General features: G+C 44.6%; 2 protein-coding genes across 4 annotated transcripts in view; one reads left to right on the top strand and one right to left on the bottom strand.

Annotated features, from left to right (window-relative positions):
• Positions 1-6,520, bottom strand: part of PIKFYVE (phosphoinositide kinase, FYVE-type zinc finger containing) — a 64,347-nt gene extending 57,827 nt beyond the window's left edge. For 2 of the 3 annotated variants that reach the window (XM_027678400.1, XM_027678402.1), the window contains exons 1-3: positions 6,370-6,519; positions 3,531-3,712; positions 1,863-2,042 (exon numbers count right to left, since the gene is read on the bottom strand). In XM_027678400.1, coding sequence (XP_027534201.1) covers positions 1,863-2,042; positions 3,531-3,702 — 352 coding nt within the window. In that variant the 5' untranslated portion in view covers positions 3,703-3,712; positions 6,370-6,519. Of the gene's footprint in view, positions 1-1,862; positions 2,043-3,530; positions 3,713-6,369 lie in introns of all 3 variants that reach the window. The other variant, XM_027678399.1, reaches the window with a different exon arrangement.
• Positions 6,521-7,055: 535 nt separating this feature from the next.
• IDH1 (isocitrate dehydrogenase (NADP(+)) 1, cytosolic) lies at positions 7,056-22,194 on the top strand. Its single transcript, XM_027678415.1, has 9 exons — positions 7,056-7,137; positions 9,785-9,912; positions 11,369-11,660; positions 13,430-13,535; positions 16,121-16,298; positions 16,701-16,852; positions 17,885-18,025; positions 19,487-19,649; positions 20,159-22,194. Exons 2-9 carry the CDS (start codon positions 9,791-9,793, stop codon positions 20,250-20,252), a joined length of 1,248 nt encoding a protein of 415 aa, XP_027534216.1. The 5' UTR covers positions 7,056-7,137; positions 9,785-9,790; the 3' UTR covers positions 20,253-22,194.
• Positions 22,195-22,564: the final 370 nt, after the last annotated feature.

Genomic DNA, 22,564 nt, shown 5'->3' with positions numbered 1-22,564 from the left:
GACAAGAAAACTCAACTAGATTAGACACCTCACTGTCACTGAACTGAGCGGGTAAACCAACCTACCAATCTAGGTGTTTATGTAAATCACATCACTTATTTTCCTACTTTTCATTATTTAGATATAAGAATAATTTCTAAGATTATTTGTGCAGCCCAGCATCAGCTGCAGTAGCAGAAGTAAAATTCTTCTCTGCTCAGTGTTCAGAAATCCTCAAAGACCTGATTATTCAGCGCCTTTTAAGGCAAATGAAGGAAAAAAATTATCTTAAGTTTGCTTCAAAAAAAGAAAACAAAGCCTGATTTTTGGAGAAAGGCAATGTAAGAATTCTTTCCCTCTTCAAATAAAGTGAGATGGCCTAAAAACTCCCCCAAAACCTCCTCACCAATCCAGTATGCTTCTACTTGCATTACATAGAGTTCATGTTTGTTACCAAGGTTATGTGGGGGAAAATACTCAACAGGGAGTCAGGCCACTCAGCGCACAACTTCACAGAAATCTCTTCAAAAATCCAGCAATTCCTGCTTGGTCTAACTTTAGTTCTTTCCAGGCTGATTCATCATGACATTTTTCTAAGCATACTTGCAATTCAAATCCAGGGACATGAATGAAGGTCCTGAAAAGGAGTTGGAATAATACAGCAACAGTTCCTCCCCTACACATTAAACTAAGTCTTATTTCCCTGGCTCCCTAATCCCAGTGGAAGTCAACCAGCAAGATTATTTCTGCCTTTTGAATATTGAACAACATCCCTCACCTGAAGGTTTCTAACCTCTAATCCCCAGGCAGTTTCCAAGTGATTTACATGAGGTAATTAAGAATAAAGTATATTGGCATATCAGCCAAGAGCACATGGCTGTACTTGGCACATTCCAGAAAGATCTTTAAAAAAAGTCCAAATCTTAATTGATTTGCTGGGACAGGCACAACTAAATAGAACAAACAGTACTAGAAGGCAAAAAGGAAGATGACAAATGTGTTCAACAAAGCATGCAAATGACTTAGATGAAAATGTTAGCTATCTCTACTGGACTTTTGCCTGGTTACCAAGAATAGACATCTTTCTAAAAATCCAATACACATTAACAACATTTAAGATCTGATTTGTCTGCACTAGGCACCATACTCTTGGAAATACTGTCTTGCACAGGACTGTTACCCAGCTAGCAGTTTCCTCAAGGCTATCACAAAGAGCTGACCGGAACCAGGCAGATCTCAAAAGGGACTCCTGAAATCTCCTTCCTAGCTCTTCCTGATCTTCATAAAGCCAATTCACAGTTGCACCTTTACAATTACATTCAATTCCCATTCCAGCTAAAAGATTCAGTATGGCATCTGGCAATAGTTCCAAGGCTAGGTAGAACTAAAAAAAAAAAAACACTTAAGCATAACTTCCTATTCAATTCTTCTCAAAACAGCTACAAGCAAAACCCTGCATTTATAACTCCCTTGAAGACACAAACATCAAATCCATTCAGACTGAGCGCTAAAGTTAGAGGTAGGATCTGGATGTTAAGAAACTGTAATCTCTCAAGACAAAGCAAAAATTTTCAGGATCAAGGTTCAGTGACGTTAAAATGTTGGATGTGTTTTGGCAGACTCTTCTGTTCCAGATTGTTTTACAATTGAAAGAGCAGAGCCCCAACAACAGGTCGTCTTGCTGGAACACCAAGAAAGGTGGAGGGAACATGTTTCTGAGGTTAAAGTGCAACCTCACTACCAGAAGCAGCATACCCTGATAATAAATTCTGCTATAAATCTAGACAGTCAATGAACCTTTGCTCACCTCCTTTCACCTCACCCTGAAGCATCCCAGACTGGCTACTACAACACCACCTTATAGCACAAAGAGCTGAAATTACCCAGAGTCGCAGAAGATCTTCTTTGCAGTTCACCAGTCAGTTGTTTTTTGTAAGGAATTGGTGATCTCAGAGACTGAGCTCTGGTGGGATGCTGAGGACTGGACCAGCCACCACTCAATGCTTGTGGATCACTCTGTCCTGCCTCTGCTCTCTCTGCCGGGGATGAAAGTCTGCCATCATCTAGAGTTGACAAAAAGCAAGAAACCAACTGTTCAGACATGATAAAAAAAACAGTAGTGCATGCAAAACTAAACGTAAAAAAACTCTCACAAATAGAGTGAGATCTGGATCATGATTAAGCATCACAAAACACATAAATTTGCCATTTTAAAAGTAGCACAGAAATCATGGAAACAGGAAGGTATGTAGGACTTGTCTGTCAGGCTATTTCAGAAATATCCCTAATGTGAAAAATGCCTAAAAAACAAAACTGGCAAACATTAATTATTCTTGCTTTATGGAATAGCTACACTTGATTATCAGCTTCTGCCTTGAAAAGAGTTTTTCAGTTATGTTAGAAGCCAGTACTGAGGTGACACTAAAGTTACCACAGCCTTTAATTTTCATCAGCAGATCAAGTATAGACAGGTTCTCATTGATTCTAGTAACGTCTCCATTTCATGTGTTGTTTCAAGGTTGTTTTCCCATTCTGTCAACACAAGACTTTGCTGACTCCAGCTACATTTGTCAGAAACAAACAACTGAAGCCAATATTGACCACATCTTATGTTCCTTTCAATAAATTAGCAATGACAGGTGCTACTCTGCTATGCAAACTAATAGCAGTCATAGCAGGTAATTATTTTTCATTCTGCACAAGAAGAGTCCAAACAGATCAGTCTGCTTATGCAAAAAGCTATCTTGGCCCTTTTCCCCTAGCCCAAACACTGCAGCTTAGCAGAGCTGGATAACGAACAGACTAAACAAAAGCAGCCGACCACTCTGCCATCTCCAGTAGAGGTATGCAGACTTTGTACAAAATCAAGGTGCCTTCAATCACCACTCTTTGCAGGATATTTCTTTGAAACAAATAAGAAACTCATGACGTTCTTTTAGAGCTTGCCTACTGAGAATATATTTCATGATACATACAGCACAAAGGCCAAAATCAATTAGTACTTTTTGATACACAAAACTTTCACAACATTTCAGACCTCTTAATGGGGAACACCTAAGCCATGGAAATTAAGTGTGGACTTCCTGTAAACACACTGCTTTATTGCAGCTCAGATGTCACCCAACCCAAGGCAGAAGATGCACAGGAAGGTGAGGGATGGAGCAAGTGGGACAAGAACTTGCATTGGAAGGACAAGCAAACATTTTGCTCATACAGGCTGGCAGAGGGTTACTCCTCCTTTCAGCCCAAAAAAACCTCACATAAGCAAAGGGAATTCTGATGTCAAGCTAAGAATCTATACAATGCTATCTGCTAACTGGCTTGTCTTCCATGGGCAGATACAGATTTCTAGCTGCAAGATGCCAGCTATCTTCTCCCATAGCAAAGCTCTACTATGTCACCCAAAATCAAGATCCAACATCCCTCGAAAAAGAACTGACTCACCATCAGCCATCTGACATTATGCTCTTATATTCAGAGGTGTTTTTACAAGTTTATGTGGCAGCAGAGGGCACACACAGCTCACACACACGCAGTCCCCCAGCCCTCACCTTTGCTGAAACGGAAGAGATTTACAAAAGAACTGTAGGCTGATTTAAAAGGAGGCTCATCCTGGTCAGGAGTCAGGGGTTTGAAGTGAGTGAGATGAGATGGACTGCTGGGAGAATGAGGTAGATCACCGGTAGAGTCCAGTGTTGGAGACCGTTTGTCATCTGCAGCCATTTCACGTGCCCTGGAAAGAGTTCAGCAACACGCATTATACAGGGGTGGTGAAAGAGAACCTCTTCAGTCAGCTGAAGAGGAGGTCTCTTAATAGATCCTAGAGAGAAGGCATTCACCCAACCGACCACAGACATCTGCTATTAGCACAGGTAAAGAGTGCCAGAGTTAGGAGCCCATGTCCCCTGCCCAGTCACTGACAAGAGATCAACATCTCTGCAGAGAGCAATTGAGAGCACCCCGTTAAACATTCAGAGCAGTGAACAGCCTCTACATTGGTGACACACGCCAGTTGTGGTTTTATGGGAACTTGAAGTTTTCAAATGGAGACTCTGCATGCAGATCACAACAAAGTTTTAACTTTGACAGCTCTTCTCTTAATGTTGTTACTTCTACAGCCCTTGTAACAATAAAACTGAAGGCAGGCATGCCTCAGCAAGCACAAGACAGACTTGTTGTTTGGCCAGCTTAACTTCAGAATGAGAAACAGAATGAACTACAAACAAAAGCGGGACTGAAAGATTAAGCTCAGTGGTAAACTGTTTCTTTCCCCTCCATGTTACAATACAGACCGTTGTGCAGGTTACAGGGGAAGCAACCCAGACTGTGGTTTATTTGTTGTCAAATCTACCACCTCCAAACTTCCTTGTTTTCAGGAGTTCCATTAAAGGAAAAACAAACAAAAAATCCGAACCACTTTCTGTATGAGGGGAAGCCGCACTTATAAAGCCTATTTACTGTGCACCAAAGCTTTGTTACAGCCAAGAGCCATATTTTCCCACAGCCCATATTCTTCCTCAACAGACACCCAGCTTCTTTCACAACGCCTCACTTAGCCTGCTAGGCTAAGGTGCTGACTACCTTCATCTTTGTTTAAGCAAGACTGAGTGAAATGTTTGACAGAACAGGAACACGGGGACCTGATGGAATCTGTGAGTGATTGGTTGACTTCTACCTGTGCCAAGGACCAAAACGCTGTACAAGACAACCTCCCGCTTAGCAGCTGATACACACTCCTTCATGAAAGACCAATTTCCAGTTTCCACAACTGTTCCCTGGAATCAACAGGCATATTTTACTGACTAGAATAGTTTCTTCCAAGTTCTAAGAAGCCACACTAAAAAAAAAAGAATCTATGCAGTGCAGAGAAAATCCACGTGGTTAGCAACTGACACTGGAAGTGCTAATAAGTTGCATACGGCTCATGTGGTAAGGTTTGACCACTCCTACAAAGAATGCACAACAGATAGTATCTGCAAGTCATTCACGTGATTTCTCAGTGGACTTCTGCTTGTTGCTCTGTATAGCAAGCACCTTTAGCCCAGAGTTTCTCCTGCTATTCACATATCCTTAGGAAAGAAAATGGAGAGGCACCATTCACTAAGTTTCAAGAGAAACTTTGGTCAGGTTCTTCATGTTAGGCTTAGTCTGGAATGCTTCTGCATTCCTGTCCCCTGTAAGGCAGGGTATGTTTTGTTGTTCATTCCAGCAATATTATTCAAACAGGTGATTTGAACGTGCTGAAACACCAGAGTTGATGGAAAATTTTCCTTCAAGAGCACATCTTCAGGTAAATTTGGAATTGTTTCTTCAATCTTAAGGCAACTAATAGTTCACTTTTTAAATGTTGAAAACACAACAGGTTTGTGCTCTCAAACATTAAAAGTGCCATTATGAAGCCAACCAGAAGTTTTATAGGAAACTATGTTCATTTTTCAGCAACTGACTATAGCCTGGCAAGACAAAAATAACAAGAAAGTCCCTGAACTTGCATGCAATATATATATATATATGTGACTACAGAAAAATAAACTCCAGTTTCAAAGGGAAAAAAACACCTAGTGATTGCTTCTGTGACAACAGTACTAGTCTAATTAAAACACATTGAAAAGAAGAGCACCGTACTTGGCACTAGCTCCATAAACACCTGGAACTTCTGCGCTGCACAACACATTAGCTGTAGAGTGCATCGGCTTTAGTTCTCCCACTAAAGGGAAAACACTCCACCCCACTGCAAGAAACACGGAAACAGTCACTTATTTGTGTATTAAGGGAAATCAGAAAGCAAGATGCACATATTGGTCAACAGGCAGAAAACCAGAGTACATCACCTCACCAACATTTACGGGGGATGCACCTAAACCCGCCTGAGGCTGCAGCTTCAGCAATCACCGGGTCATCACCGATACAACATAGAGCGCAAGCACGGCTGTGAGCCTCCACACACCTCCAGCTGCTACATCCAGAGCAGATCCGCGACAGACCCCGGGTCCCACAAAACTGACCAAAACCGCCCGGCGCCGGAAGGGTCCGGCCCCTTCTTGTGACACGGACGCCACTCCCGGGCACCCGGATAACACACCCCGGCTGCACCAGCTGAACTCCCGCAATTCTCAACGGAGCTGCGCGACACACGCGCTTCCCTCCCAACCTCCGCCCGGCTGCCCCGCTCCCCCCGGCGAGGGGCACACCCCTGCCCTCCGCCGGGGATGGCACACGCGGGGGTCACCTGCCACGGGACGGGGAGGGAGCGGCGGGAAGCGATTCCCGGAGCGCCGCCGGCAGCCGCCACCGGGGCCGGGCCGGGAGCCCGGAAAGGGCTCACGCAGCAGGGGAACCACCGCTGCTGGCCCGGGCGGCACCGCGCGGCCCTCGGCGGGCTGCGCTCACCTGCTGCCCGCGGGTCCGGTGCCGGTGCTGGTGTCGGTGTCGATCCGGTGCCGGTGTCAGTCCTGGTGCTGGAGCGGGGCACGGGCTGGGGCGGCACCGCCGCTCTTCCCTCACCGCCCGGCCCCGCCCGGCCCCGGCAACGCCGCCAGCCCCGACCAATCGCCCGCCGACCGCGCCGCGCCAGCACAGGCATCGCCAATCGAAGCCTCGCGCGCTCCGCCCGCGGCCCGGCCCCGCGCTCCGCCCCCCGCCCCGCCTCGGGAGCCGCTGGAAGCGGGGGGAGCTCGCGTGACCCCCGGGAAATCATAACATATTATATGTATCTTTAATATTCCGTTCTATTCCACCCTCTCCCCGGGATTCCCGCTCCCCGCCGCGGCCCGTCAGGGCGGGCGGTGCGGCTGCTGCGGGGCCGCGGGGCGGACACGGCTGTGGGCACGCGCGGCCTGGGGCTGCGGAACTGCCCCTGCGGCGGGAGAGCGCGGAACGGGCGTGGCCCGGAATGGCGGCGGCGCGGTCCGTGCTGCCGCGGGCCCCTGGCGCGAGGGCACCTGCGCGCGGGGCCCGGGCGGGCCTGAACCAGCACAGCGCCTCCTGGCGGGCGCGCGCCCCGTCAAGGGGAGGGGCCGGGCCTGGTGTGGCCGCCAGGGGGCGCCGCGGGGCGGGGGCGGGGCGGGGCCGCATAAAGGGCTCCGCGCACGACCCGGACCCTCATCGCAGCCGCCCAGCGCTGGGAACGGAACGGGATCGGGAACGGCACCGCCGCAGGTAACGAGGATCCGCACCGCCACAGGGCCCCGCGGCCGCACCGCACCCTTTGTCCTTCCCCCGCCCCGCAGTAGGGCCTCGAGGGGCGGGTTTGTGTGTGTGTTTAACGGCTTCTTTCAGGCGGTCCGGGCGGGACCCCCGAGGCCGCGCCCCGCCCTCCCTGAATGTCCCTGGAGGTGCCCCGGGAGCTGCGGGTGCTGCACACTGGGATCGGCTCCCGGCCTGGGCTGGGCGGGGTGTCTCCTCCCGCTGTCCCTGGCTCTCCGGGCAGTCCGTGATGTCCCCAGTGCAGGCCGGGCACGGAGCCCCTCCCGTGTCCCCTCACGGCCGTGCCCGGGCGGGGCCGGGGCCGGGGTTGCAGCCTCGGCCCGGAGGGCACATCCCGCTGTGCCGGGAGATCGCCTTGGCAGGGCCGGGCCGGGCCGGGCCGGGTTGCGGGCGGGGAAGGGGCGGTGCGGCCGAGAAACAGGCGAGATCTGTGTTGGTGACAGCGAGCGCACCTCCTCCGAGGGGAGCGTCTGTAAGTTGTTGCAATAGTTAATTATTGACTGTAGGTCCTGAGCCCTTCTGTAGGACCAAGGAGTATTTGGAAATGCACGGTTTCCTTAAAGCTGCCTTGGCTACTTGCCGGGGTTAAGCGTATTTAAAGGAGGGTTGCTGTAGGAGAAAGAACTTGCTGGCTTTGGGCAATTCAGTATAAAATCAAAGGGGAAGAGTGACAGAGCTGAACTCCAAGGAACGTGTGCTCTCTAGAGCAGCCTTTTGGCATGTTGGCTCTGGTGTGCAGGAGAGGGATGCTACTGCAGTACTCCCCCTGTTCATGGAGAAACTGGGGACATTGCTGTCTGAGGAGGGGAAAAGTACCAGGGCCATGATCAGATAAAAGTGTTGGATGCTGTCAGAGTCGTTGAAGAAGCTGCTGTTTCCACGTATCAGTGCAGATGTATCTCAGTGGAGGTGTGTCAACTGCCTTTGTGCTCTCCGTGTGACAGCAGCATCGTATGCTTCTGAGGGCAGCTTTGCAAAACCTATTGCTATGACTGACATACTCTGATTTGCCTCAGTTAAGTAGAACCAAACCACAAAACAAGTGATGGTGGGTTGGTGCCTGTCTACATTTTTACTTAAATGAATTAGACTGTTTCTCAGACTAAATGCCAAAAGTAAAATTGAAATCTCCTGAGTAGCAATTCTGTGCCTAGACCAAGGAGTGTGATACAGTCCTTATTTAGGTAGTAACAATTTAAAATTGGGCCCAAAATACTCGCATAAATAAATTGAGTTCAGAGTGTGGTCATATGAAACTCAAGTTTTCCACGAGGACTAGAGAGGCCTAATATAAGCCAAGGTAATGTCTTTGTTTGGGATAGAAATGCCTGATATAGTTTATCTTTCAAATTTATGTGCTTATAGTAAATTGAGTCTCAGTACCACAACCTCATTTACTTTTTTTTTTTATTTTTTTTTTACATTTTCACTCTTTAAGAGATTTGGAAAAGCTTGATCCTCTGAACACAGCTTAGAAAGTTTATTCTCTTGCCAGACTGAAAATATGTAATGGATTGGATTTTGGAAATACAGCACAAGTTGGTTTAATTAAAAAAAAAAAAAAAAAAAAAAAAGGAAAATTTTAACCTAGGAGTAATCTCCCCACATGCTTGTAACCTGGGGCACTTGCACTGCAAACTTCACACCTCTGAATAACTTTGTCTAGATGAACAGATTCAGTGGACAGTAGGGCCCTTCATTCTGGATCAAATCATTCATGGCCCTCAGTATCTGTGAGACTGCAACCTGAGGCACAAGGGCTTGGTATCTCACTGTAGTATCCCAACAGCTGCACACAAGAACAGGACTATCTTGGAAGGGGGAACTTGCCAAGTCATTACTCTTGCATAATCAGAGCTGAGAACAGAGAAACTGTGGCTGTTGGAGAGCAGGGAACTGTGTTAGAGCAGTTCAGTGGCTGGTGGGTTTTTTGATGAAGAACAAAGTGCAAATAGAGGGGCAGAGTTCAAGTTTATTTGTTTGAGGTTTTGTTCACAAATATCTTGGGAAACCTCTGTTCCCTACAGCAAACAAATCTGTCCAGTATTTATTTTAACAGTAGAAATAAAGCTTGCCACTATAAAGTACTCTTGATGTTTAGCCTTGGGATTTTTCTACCTGTTTCCTTCCTTCCTGGGAGGAGGAAGCTAATAAAGAAGCTGACAATATATTAATCCTTATAGTGCCAGCAATATGAGGTGTCATTGTAATCATGTCTGTTAACCCCTGTTTTTCAGAAAAAGGTGGAGAAACAGGCAACTGGACTAGAACTTGTGAAATCTAAAATAAACAAAGCTCATTTATTTATGTGGAAATTGGGGGGAAATTTGTTCATGCTCTCGAATTCTTTTGTACAACCATAATTAAAGCACATGCCCTTAATTCTCAGATATTAACCTTTTTATCTTTATAGATCTTCTAGGATCTGGGGCTCTAAGAAAAATACCAGTTAGCATGAAACTAGGGACAAACTGTGATTATCTTCAAGACTTTGGGAGAGAACTTGTATGCTATGTTGGTGCCTCTCCTAGCTGTGTTGTTAAAATGCAGGAATTGGTAGTTTTTAACTTAGGTTGGGCTTTTTTTATGTCTATTGCAGCTCAAGATGTCTAAAAAAATCCATGGAGGCTCCGTTGTGGAGATGCAAGGAGATGAAATGACACGGGTCATCTGGGAACTGATTAAAGAAAAGCTGATTTTTCCTTATGTAGATCTGGATTTGCACAGGTAATGGCTCTTTGTGACACATGGCTACTTTGTACTGCAATTTGCATGTGTCATTAGGCTGATCGTGCTGAGATCAGCCCCTCTGGGGTTCCTCACAGCAGTAAGCAGTGAATGCTTAATTGTGAGTTAGTTTTTTTCCTGTACTGTAGCTCTAAGAAGGTCTCTCACAGACATGGCCTGTGTTTTATCTCCTGTACCTTGGCTTCCCAGCACCTGGGCAGTCTGACTCCCTGCAGCCTGAACAGTTAGAAACATGGGGTTTCAGGCACTCCATGACCTGCAGCCTGGCCTGTGGACCCTGAGCAGGCTTATGGCTCTTGCCATACTTGTTTGAAGAGCTGCTCAGAGGACAAAAGGGTGCTTGCAGGGCATAGACTGTGCCCTGATGCCTGTAAGCCTGAGCTCTGCTGTTGACAGTGAGCTAATTGTTGCAATTATTCCCTGAGCCTGTGCTGTGCTTCTGCACTCGCTTCTGGAAAAAACAAATACTAGCAGCTGGTACTGCAAAAAGAGCATGCTATCTACAGCATCTCACCAAGAAGGTCACATATTCTCTTCCCTTTCTAGCCACCAGGCTATAACTATTAGAGAAGCATCCAGCTACATTTCTCCTAGCCATGTGGACAGAGGCCTTTTATGGTATTTACCATAATTAAACCCACAAGTCTGACCTCTTCCCCTGCTACTGGAGTCATTTGTATGCCACCTACATCAGGCTTTCTGCTTGCTGGTGTTGAGAACCAAGCAAAGAGAAACCAGCAGCATAATACATGCACACAGTCTGGAGAGCATCCCTTTTCAAAGAGGGGTGGGAGGAGGGAAAGCAAACCTTGTGCTGAGGCAGCACAAGGGCTACATTTATGTACAGCTGGCCATGTTCAGGGCTGTCCCATGCTGGGCACCCATTGTTTTCCCAAAGCTATTAAAACAGTGAGTAAGGGAAATGTGCTTCCTCTGACTGCTTGAGGGGAATATTGGCCATTTTTCTGCCAGAGTAGGATTGTGGGTCCATTGTCAAAGCAGCTTTTAAGCCAATTGTAGCTTCATGTGCTCAGTACATGAAATAACCCAGAACCCTCAGCACAAGAGGTTTGAAACAAAGGCCCATATTCATCTGGGGATTGTGCTGTTCTGTACTATTAGATTCCTAGACTGAAAGCTGCCATTGCAGAAAGCTCAAAAGGGAAGGCCAGAGGAGACACTGTGCCATGCTGGCAGAGAACTTCAGTTGTAAACTGAAACTCTCCTTTCTCTAACCTTCTCTACCAGCAGCAGAAGTGTCACTGTATAAGTCCATGTTTTCTTCCAGTCCAGCAGCGTTTGAACTGGAAGAGGGACAACTTCAGTTATGACAGAATGCTGGAACTCATAAGCAAATATGAGGTCGGGTTTCTTTCCTGTTGGACGGAAACAAATGTCCTGGGCAGTTCTGACCATCTTTGTGGGTTTGTTACAGCTATGACTTGGGCATTGAGCATCGTGATGCTACAAATGATAAAGTAACCGTGGAAGCTGCTGAAGCCATAAAAAAATACAATGTTGGCATCAAGTGTGCAACCATCACTCCTGATGAGAAGAGAGTGGAGGAGTTCAAGTTGAAGCAGATGTGGAAGTCTCCCAATGGGACAATCAGAAACATCCTGGGAGGCACAGTTTTCAGGGAGGCCATTATCTGCAAGAACATTCCCCGGCTGGTGTCTGGATGGGTGAAACCCATTGTCATTGGCCGTCACGCCTATGGGGATCAAGTGAGTCACTTTAGTACTTACCCCTCTTTTTATCTTACCAGCCTTAGTCTTGACTCGTATAGAGCTACAGACTTAGACATCCCTGTGCTCCTGTTCTGTCCCTTGCACTTCACCTGGGAGCAGGTACTTGCTAGCACTTTGTTAGTACTGCACCTGGCAAAGTGTGGGAGATCCTGGTTTGTGCCTCTCTTCCTTAGTGTCACTGTATAAACAGCATTCAGAGGCCTGGATTGGATTGGATAGATCTGTACTTAGACACAGGGTATAACTCCTCTGAATTATTGTTCACCTGTGCAGAACCCTTTCCCTACACAACAATGTTGTGAGAAAATATCCTTTACACTGCCCATCTTCTTACTTCTCAGGACTTTCTGGTGTCAGATGTTGCTCATAGCAAAAACGGATCCAAGAGAGTGATTTTTAGAAGTGGGCAAAACTGCCTTCTGCATAGGGATGTGGGTTTGGGGTTTTTATATTTTTTTAACTGGGATCTGCTGCTTAACTTGCACAGCACTCCTGCAGAGTTGGTATCCATAGTGAGTACATTGGGATGTGGTACAGAAGTAGGAAAACAGCTTTTATCAGAGCTCTCCTGCCAAAGGTAGTACAAAGCCGTGGAAAGCCCTAGCATGGCACTCAGTGATGTGCCCTTTGGGTAGGCTAGAGGACAAGAATCAATCATACTGTTCTCCATAGGTAATGATATGCTATAAAACAGCCAAACGTGACAAAAGAAAAATCTTCTAAAAGAGCCAAGTGCTTAAATGGATGAGTAAACTCACAAGTCACAAGATTACCTGGGATAGGAAGGTAAAGTAATAAATAAAGAGGAAAATAATTGAAAAACCCTGCCACTAGAAAAGAATGGGATTCAACATCCTTAACAGTACTGAATAACTGAGAAGGTCAAAATAATAATAGGAAACAGTGGATTAAAGGGGAAGGATTGAAACCCTGCCAAAGGATGAGATTAAAGTGAAAGGGATGATATAAGAACTTATAAAGGACATATGAGACACTTCCTTAACTTCAGAACAGCTCAGGGAACATGTTCACTTGATAGGAGGGAAACGACATGGAAAAAAGGATAACAAATTTCAAATAGTACTGTTCAGGACAATTAGGAAAAGGAGATATTTAAAAACTTGAAATACGTGTTTGCTCTTCTGATTCTGTGTATCTCAGAGGAGCAAAATGTGTATCCATATATGGAATTCAAAGAACTTTTACTACAGGTTTCAGATGTCATCTTGTATGATGTATGAGTCCCCCTTATTTATGAGATCAGTAGTTGTGATATGAATGGCTGTTTTTCAGGCAGGGAGAGGAAGGAGCCATTCTACTCACCAACCACGCAACAGTCTTTGTGCTTTAAAACGTCAGTGCATCTGCAAAAGTACATCCTCTGCCAATTGATGGGACCTAAGAATTTGTGAGCTTTTTCCATTAAAGGGGAGGACGCCTCCTGAGACTGGCAGACTGTTGACTACTTAGGGACATGGTTTAGTGGTGCACTTGGCAGTGCTAGGTTAACTGTTGGACTTGATCTTAAGAGTCTTTTCCAACCTAAATAATTCTATGAGTCTGCTTGTCTTTCTAATCCCTAGTATAATAATCCAATGACCACATGGCTGAATAAAGAGTCTACTTAATGTTTTTTTTAATACAACTGCTTTTCTGCACCCTGCCCTCCCAAATGAAGGTTGTCTTTTATGTTTCTCTCTTTCTGATAGATAAAATCATCATGGCAGTTTTATTTTTTTTAACAGTACAGAGCAACTGATTTTGTGGTTCCTGGGCCTGGAAAAGTAGAGATGACCTACACTCCCACAGATGGAGGCAAACCAGTCACATATCTGGTCCATAACTTTGAAAGTAGGTATTTTCTCTAAGTAGTGATTAAAACTGATTTGGGGTTTAATTCAACCTTGAATTGTCAGTCAGAGCTATTTGATGGTAAAATATGACTTTGAAGTAGACTGAGGGAGAAAGTTTACACCGCCTTCATTTATCTCTCAAGTACTGAAAGTTACTTGAAATCTTCCTGGGACCAAAGAGGCATATCAAACACACAATCATACTAGACTGGCCACCTGTCATGCTGTTTGTATGATAACTCTGGTAGCAGCATCTATGTTTTTCTCTCTGATCAGAGGGAAACTTGCTGTGTAAATATAGCTTGACCAAAGGGAAGATATATTTAAGAGCAATTTGTGTATAATTCTTTCTGGGTTTAGTTTGTCTTACTGGTCTCTATCTACCTTCACAGTTTTTGCCCTTCTTTATGAAGCAGTCTTTTTTTTTTTTTTCCTCTCAATAAAAATGAGAATTAACACTTAGCCTGCAAGGTGGGAAGGAGATTTGACAAGGATGCTCCTGACTGAGTAGGTTCTAAGTGTTTTAAAAGATACAGTCCCAAACGTTTTGGTGTCTCTCCTGTCTGTATGACTGTGCTGGTTATATACAGGTTCCTAGGCTCAGGAGGAGTCCTGACATTAGTCTTTGTTGCATGGAAACAATTACACACATGTTGCCAGAACTCAGGGTGTTTTCCCCAGGGGCAGGGTTCAGGAAAACATCGCACAAGTTCTCTCCCGTCTATCAGTGATGAAGGGGTTCAGTATTTGTAGCCATGGTGACTTATGTGTGAGTGTGCAATGTTTGGGTTTTAGCTACAAAAAAACTTATGTCCACAGAATCCTGGTTTGTGTGCAATTTGTTTGGCAAACAGATACCAAGACTGACATATGACCCTCTTTTGTAATATTTGATTTCTCTGGCATTCTTCCTCATAAGAGCCTAAATCTCTACTGTCTCTTGTTGCACAGCCTTTTATTTGGAGTTCACCTGCTTAACTGCCAGTCCTAATTTGTTTTCATTTGCTAGGTAACTGGTGAGCTTGTACTGGAGATGTCTGGCCATCCAGCTGCCAGTCTGAATTGCTGCTCTGCTTTGCATCAGCAAGCAGAAAGCAAGGAAGTGCAAAGATGGCAGATTGCTTCTGTTGCTCTGGGGAACTGCCCTCCCCACAGATAACTGTTGTGCCACCATATCTCCACAATGCATAAGGGAAGCTTGTCTTATTGCTATGCTAATATGTGCAACATTGACACTGAATCAAGAGATTTTAGTAGGCAGTAGGATTGTATGATTGCAATGAGGAATATTTTTTACCTACATGGAAATAACTATTTGAATAAAACTAATAGCTGAAATCCAGCAACCATGAAAACATGGCTCCAGAGGACACAGTCTCTGTAGCTGATCAGACCCTATTCCATCCTTGACTCACTAGAAGAGGAATGGGGACAACATGTATTTTCACTGGTAACAACAGGAATTTCATTCTCTGCCAATATCAACTTTAAATGACCTTGCTATCTTGGCAAGCAGATAAACCTCATCTAGCTTCCCCTCTTCATTCTGCATGTATGTTCATGTAATAATAAGCATCTGGAGGTAAAGACAAGTGAATATTAGGAGAGGGTATTTAAAAAAAAAAAAGTGTATTTCCAGAGCAAAGGTCCCTGATACAGGCACTGTACAAAAACTACAGGGGTGGTGGTAGTGAGTTGCTTAAAATTAAGTGCACAGTATCTACTTTTCACTAGAAACACAGAGCTGTGCTCTGAAGGTGGCAAAGCTTTTTCATGAAGCTCTAGACCTTTCTTTCACCCAAAATCAGCCTCTTCCATGATCTGAATACTGCTTTCTCCCAGGTGAGCTGGGCTGCAAGTTCAAGGTACTTCCATTCATGCTTCTAACACATCTGCATTAACAATCCAAGTCATGTGAGTGTTGATAGTTCTTCAGAGCTTTCTCAGGACTTGCCCAAGCACCCACATGACTGGCACATTCTTCCCACAACTTGCTGGAAGTGAGCCTGAGCAGGTGAAACAAAGCTGCAGGGTAGGCCAGACACATGTGCTGAAAAGATGCAGGAATGCATGTAGCAGCTGGTTTACCTGAGCTAGGCAAAGCAATCTTTGACTGCTGGAGTTAGTTCTGCAGTCAAAGAATTTAAGATGGGAGCAAATCCATTTCTGGCTTTGACTGAGGTCCCCTGCTCCAAACTGCTGCCTGCTGCTTTGATAGAAAAATACTGTATTACTTAAACGGCTAGTAGGAGTTCAAGCACACTCACTTCTGTCACAGTTTTGCTGCTTAGGCTGGACTAGGAAGAAACTTCTTAGGGGGATTAGATCACAGTATTAAGATGTACTTAGCTGTAAAACAAAACCACCTTCCTATCCATGTGTCACAGGACTGCTGGACCTTTGAGCTGATTGTGCAAAGAGAATCTTCTCCTGGAAGAATCAGCCTTTAAATTGAGAACTAGATCAAGACATCTGGGGATAGCACCAGCCTGCCTGCCAGCCAGAGTATTCTAGGGGAGAATGTCAAGTTCTTAATCAAAACTAAATCTAGTTGATTCCTATCTGTTCTTCCTCCACTAACAGGCTGTGGTGGTGTAGCCATGGGAATGTACAATCTTGACCAGTCTATCAAGGATTTTGCCCACAGTTCCTTCCAAATGGCACTGTCTAAAGGCTGGCCTCTCTACATGAGCACCAAGAACACCATTCTGAAGAGATATGATGGCCGCTTTAAAGACATCTTCCAAGATATCTATGACAGGTAACTAGTTGTGTCCTTCTACTCTATAAGTCTGCAGCAGGAACATCCCCTCCAGCCTTGTGAGTTGCATTTTAAGACACTCAGCAGCACTTCGTGAGGGAGGGGATGCCTTCTCTGTCACAGTCTCCCTTGTCCTGCAAGGCACAGTACTCAATATTTAAAGCTCTGCTAACTATGGCTGTGGTGTTCATCCCTTCCGTTAGAGAGTCAGATTCTCTGTAGGTGCCTCTGTGGTCCTGAAGCAGCCTTGCAGTAGCCTAGCAAAGCAGACAAGGGAAAAAAGAGTAAAGAGAGTGCAAACTCACTTTAGTTTTTGTTTTTACTCATTTCCGTGCACCTCTCTATGCACAAATTGTGGAATACCTGTTTATATGGCAAGATGTTCTGTTTTCTGTTTTCCAGAGAATATAAGTCCAAGTTTGAAGCCAAAAAGATATGGTATGAGCATAGGCTCATTGATGACATGGTTGCTCAGGCCTTGAAATCTGAAGGAGGCTTTGTCTGGGCCTGCAAGAACTACGATGGGGATGTGCAGTCTGACTCTGTTGCACAAGGTATGAGATGCTTCCTGTGCTACACTGAAGTAGGCTCAGTGGCAGCCTCTTGGGACCTTCCGTCACATCTTCTGTTATAGCCCAGGAGGTGGTCTTGGGTCTCAGAACTTACATTTCAAGCCTGTGGCTAGTCATGGAGATATCAGGCTGTCAGTTTTCTGATTTCACTTTTACAAGAAAATCTACTGAATGTAGACTGTGTATTTATTTACAGCAGGGAAGTTCCTACCAACATAAGTGATAGGCTTCCTATTCTAATGGACGGTATCCAGACAGCTGGGACACTGTTGCTGACTGATGATGAGTAGAGCAGGTGCTCTACTGATAACTAAGAAAACTTCAGAACCTAAAGCTACCTGTCAGGTGTAAAGAGAGATATTGATCCACTCAACTTTATAGACTTGTAGTACTTGATCAGCATCCTACATAAGCAAGCTGCCTGGTGCCAAAACAAATGCAGAATCCCACTGGACAAGATGTGTGGCGTTATGTAATATGCTCTTTCTAAAGTAATGCCACTAAACTGCCTCCCATAGAACAAGGATGTGTGTTGGACTACTAAACAAAGAAGCTTTCAAAGATGCAGGTCTCTGAAATCTACAGAGTTAGAAGTGATGTGAATGTCCAGTTTCACTAGCTCCTGTTCCTTTCACTAAAGCAAATGCTCTTGATAAGGAGTTTCGTTTCCTATTTCCCTGTGGGGAAGATAAGCAGCCCAACATTGCTTATTTACGATTCTTTTTCTTTTACTATACTTTTCAGTAAAAATCTGTCCAGCAAGTTAGTAAGAACGCTGATTTTCTTGAAATGGTGCAGAATGTCTGTATATCTCTATCTCATGGTTCAGCAGCACTTCCTGATCAGATGAGCTGTTATGATTAGCCAGTTAGTTGCAGCAGCACTTGCTGTTCAGGGATACTCACATCAAGGCTGGGAGTATGTAGGGGGATTGTAGGATGGGGGTGTTAAGGGGAATTTAGTGGAGCTGTCCAAAGGAGACACTGAGCTTTTTACACTTGTATTATTCTGTAGGCTATGGTTCTCTGGGAATGATGACCAGTGTGCTGATCTGCCCCGATGGCAAGACTGTTGAAGCAGAAGCTGCTCATGGCACAGTTACTCGTCACTACCGCATGCACCAGAAAGGCCAAGAAACCTCCACTAACCCCATTGGTGAGCTGCCTTTTACTGCCCTTCAGTGATCTCAACACATGAAAGAACAAGCTTAGAGTGAGAACATCTGCATCCTTTCTGCAGAGAATTGCACCACTGAAACTGCAATAATGCAGTTCATAATGCATTTTTCTTTAGTGGTGACTGTGACGACCCACCCTTAACGGGAAGAAGCATCTAACATTCATAAGTGCTCGTTGGTGGAAAGGAACAACAAAAGTCAGTGTCCACAAACAATCATAAAGTTTTATTAGTGAATTACACACTTGACATGGAAATTGGTATGTTAGTTCCTGACATACTGTATAAGCACACAGCTGTGGGTTTTGGATAAAGGGATAGGATGAAAGGGAAGAGAGAAATTAAAGAGGGAAAGATGAATGAAAGAAAGAAAGGAAAAGAGAGAATTAAAGAAGAGCAGAAAAGAGAGGGAGGTCTTTGGTCTCAATTCCACCCTATAGTCCATGCCTACTTCCTCCCACTCATTCTTGCCCTTGCGCTGTACTGTGTTGTGGTTTCTCTCACAGAAAAGTGCTGCCCTATCTCCACCTGCCCCCCCTTCTCCAGTCAAGTCTTGTTCTTTCTCACAGCATGTTAATACCAACAGTCCTTGGTTGGGTCCATGGACATTGGTTATTGGTGTTTGACATTACACCACAGACAGTGTTTCTCATAAGCTTGAGAGGGGCTTAGTCCAGGCATGGTTCATTAAGGCCAAGGCTTAATGAGCATTTCTTGGGTCACAGTGTGGCCTGAGGAGGTGGGCAGGGGAATGCACCACCACAATCCATCACTGGACTATAGTGAACTCCTCTGGGCCTCTACAGAGACTGGAGCAAAATCAGGCTGGAATGGAGTGAGTGTGAGGAATAAGCTAGACCTAACCTAGACTTTGAGACATGCATTCACTCTTCGGCAAGCGATTTATAGCCATAAGGGCCTTAAGGTTTAGATTGGTTGTTTATTTTACTCATCTTTCTGATGCTCCAAAAGACCCAGCCACACCCCAGACTTTAACTACACACTTAAAGTGTCAATGCACTTAAAATGGGACATGAGGGAAAGAATCCTTTAAAATTGCATAGAGACCAGAGTGTAATATAGCAGGAGGAAGAAGACTGCACCCTTCTGTCACAAAGATAATGTTCTGTGTAACCACAGAGTCCTACCACATGTCGTACTTTGTTCCTACCCAAGTCAGAAAGAAAGATAAAATGATGTGTGAAGAGATTACTGGAGGCAGTGAGTACTTTCTGGGGTCTGTTCTTTTTTAGAGCTGCACAAAAGGCAAAGAATACCTAGATGAAGATAAGTGTTCTCTTTCCCATACCAGATTTTCTATATTTTTCCTCTGTTTTCAGTTTTATTGATATAAAAAATCCAATTATTGTTTCACGTGATGATTCAGAACGATTTCCAGGGAGTTCTAGAAGGATAGAATAACCCAATGTTCTCTCTCAGCCTCCATCTTCGCCTGGACAAGAGGACTTGCTCACAGAGCTAAGCTGGACAACAACACTAGCCTCAAGAACTTTGCAGTTGCCCTGGAAGAAGTCTGCATTGAGACCATCGAGTCTGGCTTCATGACAAAGGACCTTGCTGCCTGTATCAAAGGCCTACCTAAGTAAGTGTATGAAATAACCAGCTGTGCTTGAAGGAGGCTGTTTTACGTGGTGGTTCTGAACAGCATTTGCTGGAATGTTATTTTAGTATGGTGAAGAACAGGAGTCTGCCTCAGAACAGGACTCACTGTACTCTGTGCTGTACTAACAGAACACGAGACACTCCCTGACCAAAGCAGCTTAGTCTAGATTGCTTGGTCCCTGTTATTGTACCAAATGAACAGGCAAAAAAGTAAGGAAGGAACTGTAAAGAGATTTTTTTTAAGACAGTCTAGCTACATTGGTCAGATCCTACCTTCATCCTAATAAATGAAGAAAACCTACATAACTGCCAAATATACCCTCTTCTCTGGAGCCTTTTGGCAGGAAAAAAAGAACGCAGCCTGATGAGTAGGAGATAATTCTTTTGGATTTAGATGCAAGACTTAGAGTTCTTTGAACAGTCTTCCCCTACTTTGATCATATGAGAATCTGTACAACTAATGCTAGTTTTTTGTTTCCCCCCCTCCAGTGTCACACGCTCTGACTACCTGAACACCTTTGAGTTCATGGACAAGCTCGCTGAAAACTTGAAGCAGAAGCTGGCCTCTCTGCCCAAACTTTAAGGCAGGGGTTCTACTCAAGCTCCCCTAGCAAGGTGTCTCCCACTTACATGAGAGTGTAAGTGGCACCATATCATGCTTTGTTGTGCTTCTTTTAGGATGTTCTTCAGCTTTGGCCTCTGGTATTTTCACACTCTTTGGCAGATACTCCTCATCAAAATCAACTCTTTGCCTAATTACTCTAGTTTTTCTGTTGGTTTTCTGTCTGATGCTCTTTCTGCTCACACTTGAGTCCTCTTGCAAAGCACAGGCACTTGAAGTCTCTTTCCTGAAGAAAAGCAAATTTTGTGGCCTGGAATCACCTGAGGGAACATCATAACTTGAGAAGGTATGAACTGGGCTTTTTAATAAACTTTCCATACTTTGGATCTCTTAACCTGTTGCATTAAGTCACCACTTTCAAGACTGGGCAGCTGTCCTGGATTCACCACATATGTACTTTCAAGATCTTGGATTCTATCAGGAGAGTGGGAATGGTGCTCCACACTACAGTCTCTGTTCTTGCTGTCAAAAGCCCCCACACAAGCCTTTTGCCCCACCTCAAAAACTTCTGACTCAGTAGAACAACACGTTGCAACTTTTGCCTGAAGAAGCTTCTTTGCATTTTGAGCACGCTCTTCACCTTGAGATATATCAGGACTACTTTTTGCACTGTTTTTAATTGCACTTGTTTTCTTTTTTCCTGTGCTTGCTTTTTTAACAGTCATTTTCTCACCAGTTCTAGATTTTCTTAACAGGCTCCCTCAGGGGTATAAAAACATTTACCCACGATTGCTCACAATGTACTTGCTGAATTTTTATAGACAGTCTCACTCCCCCCAGATGTGAAACTGTGCCAATATACAGATGATATTCCAATTGGAGGAGATTCCCATGAAAAGGTGAAGGAAGCAGCAGCGGTGTGGGAAGCATTACATGAAACAGAAATTGAAATTCCACCTGAAAAATGTCAAGGACCAAATAAAGAAGTAAAATTTTGGGGTACTTGGTGGATTGCAGTCAGTGCAGCAGTTCCTCCAGACACTTTAAAGGAAATAAAACAAATACAGATGCCCCAAATCAAAGAAGGAATTACAACAGTTAGTGGGAACTTTAGGATATTGGAGCAAACATGTACCTGGATTTTCTATCATTGCTTGCATATGTGGCACTTTATCATGCTTTGTTGTGTAACATTTCAAACACTAGACAAAAATGAACATAACACTTAAAATTTTTAAAAGATCATGTTTTCTTAAACCCCTTGAGCTGCTGCGCTAGGCCCTACTTTTGCCAAGCAGATGAATGTGATAGTGTTCAAGCTCAATGTGGGTCTAGACTCCTAACAGCACACCTGAGGTTTCTCTCTGTGACTTGGATCTGTGTTTCTCTTATCTCTTTACCTCAGTCTGAAAGCCAGTCTGTGTCACATCTCTGGTCAAACTGGTGGTGACCTACTGTGACCTTAGAAATCAGAACCGTCCTCCTCTCTCCAGTACTGTCCATGAGTATAAGTGGGTTCAGAGGGCTATGCCAGCTCTATTGCAGTCCCTCTCAATTTATCTTTCAGTGCCAACAGGAGAAGAGTATCCTGACACTAAGGGATTTGGTTCCATTGCTGTGATCAGGACTGTAGCATTCAAGAAGCACTTAGTAAATGCTGGAAACGAGCCTTACAGGCTAAGAGCCTATTAAAGTCATGCTGCAGTGTCTAAATGCAGGCCCTGCATTTAGTTATGCTCCTTCTGACTGGATGTGAAGCATAGGAACTGTTATCTCTTCTCCCTTCCCCCAATTCATAAAGGTGCAAAACTTCTCTCTAATTGTCTGGGCTATTACTTACCCTTTCTGTTGTGATACAGCATCAGATCATAACTGTGAAAAACTGTTCCATCCACGGTTTTGTGTTGGGGGTTTTTTAAGGAATAGTTTTAGTTCAGACTAAAATAAAAACCAAGTAACATTCTTTGTGTCTCTCCTTCCTTTGTGTGATTAGCAGATATTGGGAAATTCTGCCTCAGAGAGACAGTCCAGTAGCTTTCGGCACAATCCAGTACAGGCTGGGACAGAACTGCTGGAACATGGTATAAGCACAAAATAATATCTCCCTTCTTAGAATAGAGTTTTAATTTGTTCTGGCCCAGGTAAAGCTGTGACCTGTAGTGTGGTAAGCATCAGGTAGCATACAGGAATTTAAAAGGTACCACTTCCATTGAAATTTTATTCTAGGACTAATAGAAACTGATATATCACCACTTGGCAAAAGAGAAGCTGGTTAGACCTGAACTAACTCTGACTCTGCACAGCTGACTAGCTGAAGGTGGTGATTAGGAGAG

This window comes from Neopelma chrysocephalum, unplaced genomic scaffold, assembly GCF_003984885.1.
Source record: "Neopelma chrysocephalum unplaced genomic scaffold, ASM398488v2 Primary Assembly neopelma1_44, whole genome shotgun sequence".
Lineage (NCBI taxonomy): Eukaryota > Metazoa > Chordata > Aves > Passeriformes > Pipridae > Neopelma > Neopelma chrysocephalum.
This window is presented reverse-complemented; position numbering and strand designations above follow the sequence as displayed.